General features: G+C 42.7%; 1 protein-coding gene across 4 annotated transcripts in view; it reads right to left on the bottom strand.

The window, feature by feature from the left end:
* rgs7b (regulator of G protein signaling 7b) overlaps positions 1-13,258 on the bottom strand; it is a 73,218-nt gene that overhangs the window by 3,459 nt on the left and 56,501 nt on the right. For all 4 annotated transcript variants that reach the window (XR_010328113.1, XR_010328117.1, XM_064320475.1 and 1 more), the window contains exons 7-16: positions 10,791-10,855; positions 10,268-10,344; positions 9,933-10,014; positions 4,349-4,423; positions 4,147-4,245; positions 3,785-3,846; positions 3,133-3,243; positions 2,328-2,453; positions 1,098-1,284; positions 415-504 (exon numbers count right to left, since the gene is read on the bottom strand). Coding sequence is in view for 2 of the 4 variants with exons in the window: in XM_064320475.1 (XP_064176545.1) it covers positions 415-504; positions 1,098-1,284; positions 2,328-2,453; positions 3,133-3,243; positions 3,785-3,846; positions 4,147-4,245; positions 4,349-4,423; positions 9,933-10,014; positions 10,268-10,344; positions 10,791-10,855 (974 nt within the window). In the remaining 2 variants the exon portion in view is untranslated. The remainder of the gene's footprint in view (positions 1-414; positions 505-1,097; positions 1,285-2,327; positions 2,454-3,132; positions 3,244-3,784; positions 3,847-4,146; positions 4,246-4,348; positions 4,424-9,932; positions 10,015-10,267; positions 10,345-10,790; positions 10,856-13,258) is intronic.

Genomic DNA, 13,258 nt, shown 5'->3' with positions numbered 1-13,258 from the left:
AATACCGCACAGCTTACCTCCAGCATGTGGTCACTTGCATGCGGCAAGTCTCATAAGTGAATTACACAGCTTGAAGTCCAGATTGAGCAAAAACCAGACAAATCACCAGTCAGGGTTATCTAGCCCTGTAATAAGACTACGCTGCGAGAATGATAAATGAGGTGAGGAACTACAAAAAGCTTGTGGAGGACCTGTGCACGGTCCCCGTGTGTAACCGTGAAACTGATGCTGTGGTAATGATTCCCTCCGATGCACACTGAAAAGCTCAGGCTTTATGGCCTGCAGAACGCAAGCGATCACACGTTCCGCTTTGTCAAAACTGCGGGCTTGTGGCCCTCCACTTATGGAGAGAGATAATCTGACGTGCATGACGCAGGGTCTGGCCACGGCCTCCTCGCTGCGTCATGCGTTTACCTTTTTCTTGGCCTGTAGCAGCTCCTGGTAGGCACTGGAACGGATGAAACGGCTGTAGGAATCGCTTTTCATCAGCTTGTAAATGTGCTCCTGTAAAAGAGATAGTGGAAGGAAGTTAAGATGCGCAGCACGTATGCCAAACCGCTCCTGTAGCGAGAAGATGCAGACAGCAGCCATCTGGGCTAAGTGGTTTTAATTTGTAGCAAGACATTCAAAACAGGCACCGATGCCAGATAAAATACGACAATAGTTATAAAACTTCATCTTAAATGATGTGCCCTCAAACAGTCCTTTCCAAAGTAGCTTAAGAAAGGAAATTCTGAAACAGATGAGAGATGGCAAGAAAAAACACTCATAGCAAAGACATCTGGTGGCATCTGGTAAAATAGAAACTCATTACCATCTTCAGATGTGGAGCAGAAAACAAAAGACTAGAGTACTTTCTATGAGAGAATGTCGAAAAACAGACAAAAGTGTATAGGAGAACGTGAGTCGACCCAGTTGAATTGATTGTTTCTTGATGGTTACTTATTGGCAGTAAATAAATAATCTATATTAGCAATCTAATTTAGATTAAGTCTACCCAATACTAGTCTTCTCTCTACCTGCAATGGCGAGCTTGAGCCACCATTGTGCTTTGTAGCTTCATTTTTGCCTGGGGTTAGGCCCCTGCCCCAACGTACCTGTGCATCCTCAAAGGCGTAGCGTCCAGGGTCCTTCACGTTCTGTGTGGTTTTGTCGTAGCTTTTTGAGTCGACGTTGATGGCACTGGGGGCCCCAGGGGCCAGGAACTCCAGCCAGATCTCCTGAACCCGGGTTGGCACCTCACGAATGGGCCTCTTCTTCAGCTCCTGAACAGCCAGCCAGAACCTGCCCACAGTAGCATGGCACACAGTGTGTACAAGAACGTGATAAGCAATTTAGAACCACAGCTTTGAGGTATCTAGATTATATGTTTTCAGATGGCTTTCAATCATATAACTGTGATTATAAAAGAAATATCAGTGTTAAATTTAATATAACTCCTTAAATGAGTCAGTGTTTAGTATAACTCTTTGAATATAATAACACTCCAGATAAGTAACAAGGGATAAGAAAAAGTGTTACAGTGAGATTAGTTGGGCTTTTGGGTAATTTTCAGACAACATATGCATCTAATTACTCCAGACATATTATAATTTAAGCTGTCGTCAAAAGTGATCTCATTACATACATCCACTGACTAAAATTAAATTGTTAATATGAGTTTATGCTCCAGAATGTTTTCAAGACAACAGATTTACTGGTTGCCAATAATGCAGGTCAGTGTATGTTCACCAGCAGGGGGAGGTAAAGAACCAGTCATTTTATCAACAGTGTTGTTTGGGGAACAAATCAGCTTGTACATATTCAACAACACCAAATAAGGCAATTGAATTTGCGACAGTTCATTTTCTCATTTATACTCCCAATTGATTTTATTGTTAAGCTTTATGTTGTTCCTGCAGATTGCCTGCAGTTATGGTGCCTAAGTTGTCAATCGAGTGTTAAAAATCAATACCTACGATTTCCATCACCCCGAGCCTCAGGCGACTCCATGCCGTGGTGATTGAATAACATTACAGGGCACTCAACCTCAAGCTAAACATAAGAATGATCTGCATGCTTTCCAGCCATGTTGGGAGTAATCAACATAGTAAAAAATGTATGCATTATTAATTTCTTTTTACAAAGCCACAATGGATAAATGAATGAACTGCATATTAATGTTGACTTTTTTTCTTATATTATTCTTATATTTGTAATAATCTAATGTGATTAAGGACCTCCTGAATAGGATTCAAATATAATGGAGAAATATAGTATTTTCCATATATAGCAATACAGGTCAGTAAAATATCTGAAGATGCCGTTTTGGGCAAACCGGCCCGTACCTCAGGTTTTCTGAGCTGAACTCCGACTCCAGGAACTTGAGGAACTGCTCCCTGCCCACCTGGTCTTTCAACACCTCGTTGATGCCGAAGGCCCATCTCTTCACTCTCTGCTGCCCCGGCTCCTTGCTGCAGGGGAACACGCAGAGGCGCCGCACGTCAGCACCGCGGGGAGGAAGCGCCGTTCTCCCTGAGCCTCACGCTCCGCGTGACGGTGGCAGGCCTTCCAGCGCAGGGGCAATATTTACCCTGCTTAGCGGTGGACTTTGGACTTCATCCCGGCCAGGGGAGCGCGCGTACGAGAGGAAGGCGTCTGGACCGGCTCCAGCGCGCGCATTACCCCCCACGCGGCGGCGTTAGCGCTTAGCCGAGCTTAACGCGGCATAAGCGGGCAAAAGGAAAAATAAACCCGCCGAATAGTCCAGCCACCGCTGAAGGGGCAGGGAGTTGGGCAAAAAAAAAAGAGGGGGGGGGGGGGGGTGGAGTGCTTTGAACGTGTTTATCTTGCACATGCAGGGGTTTCTAAAGGTGTCGAGATGCGCAATGAGCGAGCTCTGCATTCTGAGAAATGGTGATAAAGTCATTTCTGCTGTTTACAGAGCAAACAGAGGACACGGGGGGGGCGGAGGGTGGTGATGCAACATGTGCTGTTATGAACGACGCTCTCTCTGTGCCGAGGACACACGAAACAGAAGCATGGACGCACCGCGCCACGCCCACCGCTCTGGCCCTGAACCTCCCAGGCCACGCTGAGGTCATAGCTCACCGTAGCCTCCGCACGCAAAGGCCTTCCCCCCCGAAAACATACCTGGCCTCCATCTCCCACACCGTCGTGTCATCTGAGATCCAGGGGTTTGAGGGATCGGGTGACGTGAGAAAGGGGTCGTATTCGATGTACTGCTCAGTGTAGCTTAACAAACTGCGGGGGGAGAAAAACGGGGGGGCAGATGTTAGCAGCTGGAAAGACGGCAGTACAGGGGCGTGCAAATGGCAGCGTGCTCATTTAACAGTGGAGGGCAGCAGTGAGCACCCACACCAACAGCATATTATGGCAGCGCAGACGGCATTGAAAGAGGCTAAAACAATGAAAATACAGAGAAACAATAAGAAGCAGGAAGGCAGTGAGAAAGCTGCCATTGTTAGACCCCTCAGGCAAGCCTTGAGTTGATCTCAAATAGAAGTTATAGAACTGTCAATATACTCTGTTATAGCTTATTATTAATTATACACATACATCTAAGGGATCACCGGGGGCAGACGGGAGCTAAGTATTAAATCTGGGTTCCATAAATAACATCAGTGAGTATCTACCCTATTTCAAGTACATAAGAATTCTATTGCAAAGGTGTTTAATGGATGGAACCCGCTCTGATAAACAGATTTGACATTACACTGTACTTGTTAGAGTGCCCAGTTATAAGCCTGATTGCTTGTCTTACTGACAGGAAGAGAACACCTACCTCTCCGCAACCTTTGACATTTTCAATCGATGCCTATCCAACTGCACCTGCCAAAACTGTATCTGTGAATTAAATGGGAAAGCAATGTAAATGTATTGCTCAGACCACTGACACAAAGGAACCACAGTTTTAATTTTAGATTGCACGGCACAACCTGTTTGGTTTACTGGAGAAACTGTACCAAAGGACTGTCCCTGCTGAAAAGCAGCAGTATTTCGGACTTCTGATTTGACCTGGCAACCCCACACCCGATGCCATGGCCCCTTAGTCAATAAGGCAGTCCCAGTGAGTGACAGTGGGGGAGTGTGAATGCAGAGAGCATGCAGCGCTGTGATAGGACAGCTGCAGGGACCCGCTCGCACCTTGTCGTGTAGCTCCTCCTCCGTGGGCTGCCGGGCCTCGGGGGCAGGGGTGTGAGTGGGGCTGTGACTCCTGATGTCGTTCTGAAGCCCGTAGACAGACTGCAAATCCATACCAACCAGAGAAAGGGTCATTAGGAGGCGCCATTCCCCGCACAGCCCCCGGGTTCGACAGAAAGAGAGAGCGGGATGGTTCATACCGTACCTTTCTTGTTTTGTGGGGCTGCTTCATTCTGGAGGATTTTTTGATATCGGCTTCCGTTGTGTTCACGCAGCCGGGCTAAAAATCACAGTAAAAGACACGGTCACCGGTTCATGAAAAGGTTCGCAATTAAACCAGCTTTTCACAGAAAACTAAAAATGTACTCCCAAAAATTTAAATAAAGTACCAGACCTAGAACAAGTAGGGGCATGAGAAAACAGTTATCATTCTGATGATTGCTGCTAGTCGGTACACCGATTCCCACAACGCCATGTCACTGAGCCTCACAGCAGTGAATTCAGAGCAGGGCCTGATAAGTACACTTCTAACACAAGCAGGCATTCCTATAAATCACCATCTCTTTACGTTGAGCAGCTCAGACCTGGCCACACAGATCCATAAATCAATCGAGTGCGAAGCGGGGCTCCTTCCTGCCCGGTGTAATGGCATGGATAGAGTGTCTTTGTTTGGCGTTGAAGGGTGATGGATGCGGCCTAACAGGCCCAATGTGTGTGTGGTGGCAGGAGATAACTGAGACATGGCAGTTACCCTGGGCATATTTTTTTCACTGGTCAGCAACTGTGATGGTACAAGGTGTCCTACGGGAGATGTACTTTTCTTTTTAAGTCTGTAATACAGCATCAACCATTAACATGGCTTCATTAAGTTTTTTTTTTTTTTAATGCGATGATAAGCAACAGTTGCTGAGGACAACACGCTGGTGCCCTCCAGCCAATAACACACTCCTGTTTCCATGGTCCTCAAAGCATCATGGGAGGACCGCTCAGTTCTACAAGCATAGGCTGGAAGGGACACTGAGTTTTGATAGCTCTGTGCTGTTGTAGGCTACACAGAACCTGTACTTTAAAAATACTAGGACAATTGAAAGCAGGCCAAGTTGAATTGCTTCAGAATTCACTTAAAAATGTCTCCAATTTCTCCAACATTTTCCAGTGCATATTCTATAGAACTCTGCAAGATGGCTGTGACTGTGGTTTCACCACAATTAGAAATCTGAGTAAAAAGCCATTTTTTTAATGCAATCACAAATAGACAGAGATAGCATTCGAAGGGTCCATCCAAGATATGTGAGTCATCTAGTTGCTATCTGAATAGACATTTCCAAAGGAGCACAGCATGCACTCATTTATTTTGTAAGTAATCGAGTGACTAATAATGATCAAGACGAATAAATAAGCCGCCTACACTTCTGTACACCTGATAATCCAGAATTCTATTTATATTCCGCCTTGCCTTAACAAATTACTTCATTCCACTTCACAGCTCATTTTGTCTATATATAACAGCACGTGTAAGTTAGCGTGAGCCCAGGCCATGTTGCTTCTGCGGCTTCCTAAATGGTTGATCCTACAGCGGCTCTGTGGTTCACTGTTACAGAAAGCCTTTTCTCTGCCATGTGATGTGAAGGTTTCTTTGGTGATAACGTTGGGATGTGTCCACAGGCACACTTTCCAGCACTCTTTCAAAGTTAATGGATTAATCACAGAAATGCTACTAACCATCTCTTGCACTGTATGTATCATGCCAAGACAGCACTGAATTGTAAGCTGCTCTGGAAAAATCATCAACAAAACAAATAGATAAATATAATTTTTTCCATTAATGTATTATACACTCCCTGGCTGTGGAAGATTTTAAAGATTCCTTAGATGAAAGAAGTTTTACTCCACTTTTAAAAGTGTATTTTAGTTCAATACATGCTGATTATTCCATCATCCTGATGGAAACTGGTGTAGCATTGATGACTCAAGATATTGCCTCTTTAATCATAACCTAAAACAACCTTCATTAAATTGAATGAACTCAAGTCAGTTGATGTAATAAAATATTCATTTTCGGGAGAAACATATCTCTGGCTATTGTTCAGATATTTTCATTATGCATCCGTGTTCATTAAATTGAATGTTCTTTCCTTGTACAAAAAAAAATTGTCTCTCCCTCACTGTGCCACACTAATGAAACTACAGGGAACAAAATCTTATGAGCATTTTTGCATTCTTACTGGCATGTAATTTTCATAAGATATCATGAATTATTCAAGCTTCATTTCATGCAGCAAGCTTCCCCAGCATGTTTACCTTGGACAAATTTGAATGTACAACCAGACTATTGTTGGTGCAATTGTATTTGACAGATTGTTTATCTTAATTATAGTACCAATTTGAACATTTAAGCAATGTGTCGGTGAAAAATTCAGCATAAATTCAAAAAGTTAAAAAGCTTTGTGCATACACACATACATTTGCATATTTATGCTATTGTATAATATTGTAAGCCATTGCATAATTCCTGGGAGTATGATCAGATCAAAAAAGGGCATTTTGCATATTTATGTATGATGAAAAAAGAAAACTATCAACTTTTGATAACTACCCATATTTCCCAGTACAAACAGCAGCATTCCCCATTAAAAAATCAAGAATCAACAAATTAAACACACAAATCACCATGATTGCTGATTTGGCAATGATAAATATATAATTGACGTAATATATAAATAAATCCTTTTGATATCAAGACCAGTTCTATTGGGGACACAGTGCTCTCTTCAAAAAAAAAAAAACATTTATGACACTGAATTGGTAATCAAACAGAGATTCTCTATATTCTAAGAGCCCACATTTTGCAGTGAAGCAGTCACCGTGCAGACGGCTAATTAATTCAGGAAACGGTCAGCTGTTTGCAAACGCATTGCTATTCCCGATGACATGATGGAGCGAAATTCCGCTAGCTGGCCGTGCGTGTTGTGTTTTGCTTTTGCTGGCATGCCAGAGCAGAAACCGTAGCGCCGTGGAAGACGTGCGGAGCAGTCTGTAGGTCAGCCGACCCTTAAGCCATACACAAATTCCCTTGTGCGGTTGGGGGGTTTGACTCCCTGTCGCTGTGCCTTCTGTGCCGCGATCCCATCTCTATCTGTTGCCCTGTTTGCTTTCCCCATCCGAGTAAAAAAATAAATAAATACAAAAGGAGGACAGGCTGTCCACTTCTTTCTTTTTTTTTTTTTTTTTAAAAAGAAAGAAATCACGGTGCCAGATGCACTCGTTTCCAGGCATGCTCCGTAATGCAATTGAGTCACATAGAGCTCGCTCACGTATGTCTAAACACGGAGAGTGCATTTAATGCATTAAACATTTCCCACAGTGCCTCAGGCACACCAAACCAATCAGAAAAGGAATCACCAGAGATGAAAGAAGGAAGAAGACCTTCAAAGAGTCGTATTTCTATTCAGGGCTGTTCTCTGGGATCTGCTTATACTTTGCCTAAAATATCTTAAAGGGTAAATGTTAACACCATTCATTTCACAGTTTTTATTTTGAGAAGGGGAAGAATCTGGAAGCCAAAGTGAGAGCATACTCTGCAGCAAAGGCAACGAGTAAAACATTCTTTATTCTGTATTTATTTGTATGAAGTAACACCACTCTTCCTCCTGAATCTATAGTCTGAGCTTATTTCGAAATACAGATATCTGTGCTACGTGATTGTAACTGAATAATGTTGAAACTTCCACTACATCATTAGACAACTAAAGGTGGGCAAGACCTCTCATCTGAAATGCACAGTTATTCACCAGACTCTTTAGATTCTATTATGGAGTGTGTGGCATCATCAGTGATAACAAATAACTGAAACTATTTGTGTGGTAAGGTCTATTTTCTATCAATTTACATATTGTATATTGTATTGTGATTTGGACTGTTTTAAAAAAAAAAAAAATTCAATTGTGAGACACAAAATGAAAAATGAAAAAACAGCCTAAATATGACCTGACAATCTTCTAAAAAGCAAGGTTAGCTTTTCTTACATAATATTCAAATGCACTGGCTTTTCCCTGATTGAGAAAACAATTAGTGTTTCAGTGTACACAGATGCCTTTGGTCACACTTTTATTATAATATTATTATATACCAGCAAGAAGATGTGTCATTGGAATTTAGTCTTTTAGATTCCTGTGCAGAAAAAAGTTAACAAATTTTTCCATGACATCATCAACTGCCACTTAGAATATATGCAATTTGAAGAAAATGGCGGTGCTCATAACTTGTCAGAGCTATGTTCTACAACAGGGGGACGAGGATTTAGAAATATGATGGAACTGTAAGTCAAGCTTGTTAAATTGTTTGCGCCAGAATTGAATCTGCCATTTCCAATTTACAGCGCACAAGCTGATCTCATAAGCAAAGCAGACTCCAATTTAAAACTCCATCGACCACACACTGACACACTATTCCCCACTGAGTGCTAATGAGCTAATGAGTGCAGAGGGCCGTAAGACTGACAAGGACATGGAACACAAACGAGCTCACAACCAAAAAGCATCGCACATGATACTGTGTCTATTAAGGGCTTCAAATTTTTTAGCTTACAGATACGCCGCATATGAACGGTCTGGGGAGAATGATATTTCCTTTTTCGTTCCCTGCAGTTATACCACGTTAATGTGAATGCACACGGGCGCATGCGCAAGCAATCCCAGGAAAGAACCTATTCTACGCCTGTGCAGTGTAAATTCCACGGTGCAATCTCAGCATGGTAAACGCAGTCCTTTATCAGTAGCAACACAGCCCTTGCTAATTACATGAGGAGCCATTCCCGATTTTCAAAAAATTACAATTGTAAATTTCCAAGAAGGTTATTAATGTCAAAGTGCAGGCAAAAATAAAGGTGCGAGCAGTATGTTTGCAGACAACCATTCAATGACATTAAAGGATTACAGTAATTATCTTCGCATCACAGGCTATAATTGAACAAAAGAAGCCAGCCTTGATTCAACTATTGGTCATTAGCCATCATTTAAGGCCTTGGCAGTAATTGGTAAATGAAGCCTTTAGTATTTTCCAACCAAGCAAAAGCTTCATTTTTTTAAATCCTCTGTTATAAAAATAAAAAAAAAATACTCTTTGAAAACACACTCCAATTACATTCCAAGAAAATTCTCGATTAATGTTCAAGAAGGGAAAATGGGTGCTGTGTAAAATCAATAAGAAGCCACAGAGCTGGATCAATCTTCAGTCATACAGTCTGCCGGCCTAAAAAGCATTGTATGCGGAGAATTCTGCATTGTAAATGTGGAGGACGCATGTGCCCGCACGCATACGTGCCTGCGCTCACCCGCTAACACGCAAATTCCCATTCCGGCGAAAGCAGTTTAAGTAAGATAACGGCAGGCCAGGATCGAGGGTCTGAAAAAGCCAATCTGCTCTGTGCCTGTCAATGCAGGAGGGAGGCACACTGTGCACAGACAGCACTGCAGAACTACCCATCGCTCTCTCCGCTCAAACAGGGGGGAGCGCAGTCAGGACAAGCAGGGGCTGGCCGACCATGTCCCGTCAGCCCCGTGAGGAGCAGGCAAGGTCAATCTCTCCCGTCCCGCCTCCCCGCTTCCCCGTTTCATTAATCGTGCCTTCACCACATGACGCCTGGCCCCTAACCAATGCCCCATCAATCCCGCCACACAGCAACGCAGCTGGTCTCTCATGCACATAATGATGCACATAATGCATTCTGCAGTTCAGTTCCAGGTTTTTGGACTACAGTTGGACACCAGTAATGGGGAAAAATGACTTACCACTGGTCTGTGTACGTCCCAAAAGGCTCTTTCTTGACTGTCAAGTATTTTTCTTTCGATTTTGTCTCTTTTCTTGTCAACTCTGCACAAAACAAAAAAAAAATGACCTGAAAGAATAACCTTGACAGCATTTTAAATTACCAGGAGTGTACTACTTTGAGAATAGTATGAAAGAATGAGCATGATTATACAGCCTAGTCTCTCAACAGAAGAGAATAAAGTTCGAACAGAGGTTGATGCAGAACAGAATGCACATTTGAGCAATTACACAGTATTCTCTCTCTGCACGGCTGGAACCCTGTCAGCCAATCAGCTCTCACACGGCGCTCACTTACTTTGCCTGTGCTTCCGCTTGCATAAATATAAACTCCCATTTCCGAGCGAATGCTCTCTGTAGCCTTGCTAGGCTCTCCTAAAACAGCACAAGGAGGACAGGTGAGAGCAGTTTACCTAAAGACACATCTTGATTGACCTTCAAAGGACTTTAAAACACCTCCTGCAATTTGTTCAAACATTGGCTTTATCATTTTAAAATGGACAACACATGCAATTACATATAATAATTTTTCATACGGTAATGTGCTACAATATGTGACAAACTCCAAATTTTCATCTTCACTCATATTCTTGTTTCATGCTAACGAGAATGTCACATTAAACGTACATGAGATTTAAAAAAGATCATATATTATAATTTTAGATATTAAGATATTATGCATCATGTACACAGTGCATAGATCTGCTGTTTATAGGTTATAATGAATGTCATATGAACATAATGTACATAGGCAATATGACATGATGGACGGATCAGCTAACACAGTGGCTGTTAGTGCAGTTTCAGGGGAGGAGCCTTACAGCCTCGTAGTCGGCGAGCTCCAGCCGGGCTTTGTTTTGCATTGTTCTTTTGCAGAGGTAAACCGCTGAAAGAGAAAAACAGGACGGAGGCAATGAGAGGGATCGGCGGAGGGGAATGGCGTGACCGAGCTCGCCGCTCGCTGCCCCCCCGCCACCGCCACCGCCACCGCCACAGCTGCCACTGAGACCGCGCGGCTGCTCGGCACCCCGCTCCGGTGGGCAGCCAGCCAGCACCGCCGGGCCTAGCACCAGCCCTTCTGCTGTCTGCCACCGCCGCGCGCGCACACAAACACACTCGACCTGGACGGATAACGCGTTTAAAGGAAACTCATCAGGTGCTTTGGCTTGAAGGAAGGGCGTCTGAGCAAAGATGCGATTCTGGGAACTCCACCATTGAATTTCTCAGACCATCTGCGCTCATTAAAAAAAAAAGGGCTTATTTCATTTATGAGGTTGGTTATCCCCTCCGCTGAATAGTAAATTGAATTTAATTTGATATAAATGGAGGAAATTATGGGTAATCCACTGCATATATATAAAATGACACAAATGTCGAACATGAATGACATTAAAAAATGATTAACTACAAAAAGCTAACTACAAAAAGGATGCATTGCAATATTTTTTCATCTACTTAATTAAGACAGCTAAATGAAGAAGAATGCATCATACCATACCAGTGGAGGAACTGGTTCTTAAGTAAAGCCACTATTGACTTTCAAGCCATTCATTTCTCAGTTACAGCACAGACATCAGAATTACAAAAGGAAAGAATTCAAATAAAATCAGCAAGAGAGGGACTCACGTCATAAATGAGCAAAATGTTTTGAGAATTAGCAGGTGGGATAGGTGGTTATGCTAACAAAAGGGTCTGAGGCAGATTGTCTCCCTCCACCACTTCACGCTGTCTATTGATTTGGCTGATGCCTTCACTCAAGGTGTCTGGCAAACTCGTCGGTTTCAAAATACAATGCCTTACAACAAAGAACAAATCACTCCCTGCTAGGACAGAAAGGCGCGACAGCAAACAAGCTTTCGACAACAAGGATTCTTAAAAGACATTGAGCTATAAATCACATAGCAGTTCGCGAGATAAACACCCGGGGAAGGTGTACAAGATCTGTCTTCCGACGAAAGATGAGAGCGTGGAGACAAACCTACAGAATTATAGGCCCCGAGGAATGCGTTCACTGGTCAGATGGCACTTTCCTTGATGTATATTAAAGGGCATTGCTGTAATTCGCCTCATTTCCTGGTGAAGATCACACTGGGCGGGAAAGGGAGGTTAGAAGAGAGGTTGAGGTGGATAAATCCTGCTCCTCGTTGCTGCTATAAAACTCCTCATTTGCAGTATTTCTACAAGATCTGCATTAAGTGACTGTTGGCCTCTTCTAATCTGAGGTCTAAGGCCTATTGTCTCCTACTCAATGAGTCACGACTGATGATTGCTATCAGGAAAAGAGGTCACCCTATGTATAAGAATTTAAATTACAGTTTAATATCTATATTTGTTGGGTGACAGGTGAAGGTATGTTTATGGAAATGCTGGCACATATTTCACAGCACACAGTAGCTCCTTCTGCTTGGAATGAGACAAAGCTGGTATTTTAATTAAACTCACCTACAGAAAAGACTTTTGCCAACCATACCTAACGAACAGCTTGGCATGATTTTTTAAAAATGATTCTATCATAATCTGTTGCATTTTATTTCTCCCATCAGAAGGGGTACTTAACATCTACGATGCTTGGAAATAGGCCTGTTATGACGGAGTCTGTAGCATTTAACTGACTGTCATCGGGGAAGAAGATGATGTCATTTCCACGCACTGATGAAATTCATGAACCACAAAAGTGAAGTCCTTCATACAGAGGACCCAAGGGTACAGCAGCAACTGCATCGCTTGTACCATTTATTTCTATCAAAGCAGTGTTCCCCAGTGTGAACCCTGCACGGGGAGAGCTAGAACAGTGTATATTGCTGTAGATTACAGCTGCCCTCCCTTAATGTAAATGGGTTTTTTTCATTCAGTAACAGCTACATTTGCTATCGCAGACCTTGGGATTTATTTCTAGCATCACTTACCATTATGATAGAAAATATAAAGCCCATATTTTTTCTGTTTTCCTTTTTTCATATGGGAATTCATAAGTACAGAGGTTGTAACACTTTTCTGGCAGATTGTCTGAAGAAAACCCGGATAATTTACTTATGTCATCTAACGACAGATTGCCAAGATGCTTTTATGTTGTGCTGTGGTGTGGAATTAAGATTTATTGGAAAACATAAAAGAGTATAATCTGTAAGGCACAGTGAAAAGCTTATCTGACACCCTTCTTCAAGACAAGATAAGAGGCTTGTGAAATGAAAAGCAATTAAGTCCGTATGGTCAGCATGTGCATGGATACGTATGTTCGACTATGCATACTGTATGTTATGGTTTGCATTGTGAGATAGAGTAAAAGAAC

This window comes from Anguilla rostrata, chromosome 2, assembly GCF_018555375.3.
Source record: "Anguilla rostrata isolate EN2019 chromosome 2, ASM1855537v3, whole genome shotgun sequence".
In the NCBI taxonomy this organism is placed as follows: Eukaryota; Metazoa; Chordata; class Actinopteri; order Anguilliformes; family Anguillidae; genus Anguilla; species Anguilla rostrata.
The sequence above is the reverse complement of the archived record's forward strand: the minus strand, read 5'-3'. Positions and strand labels throughout refer to the sequence as shown.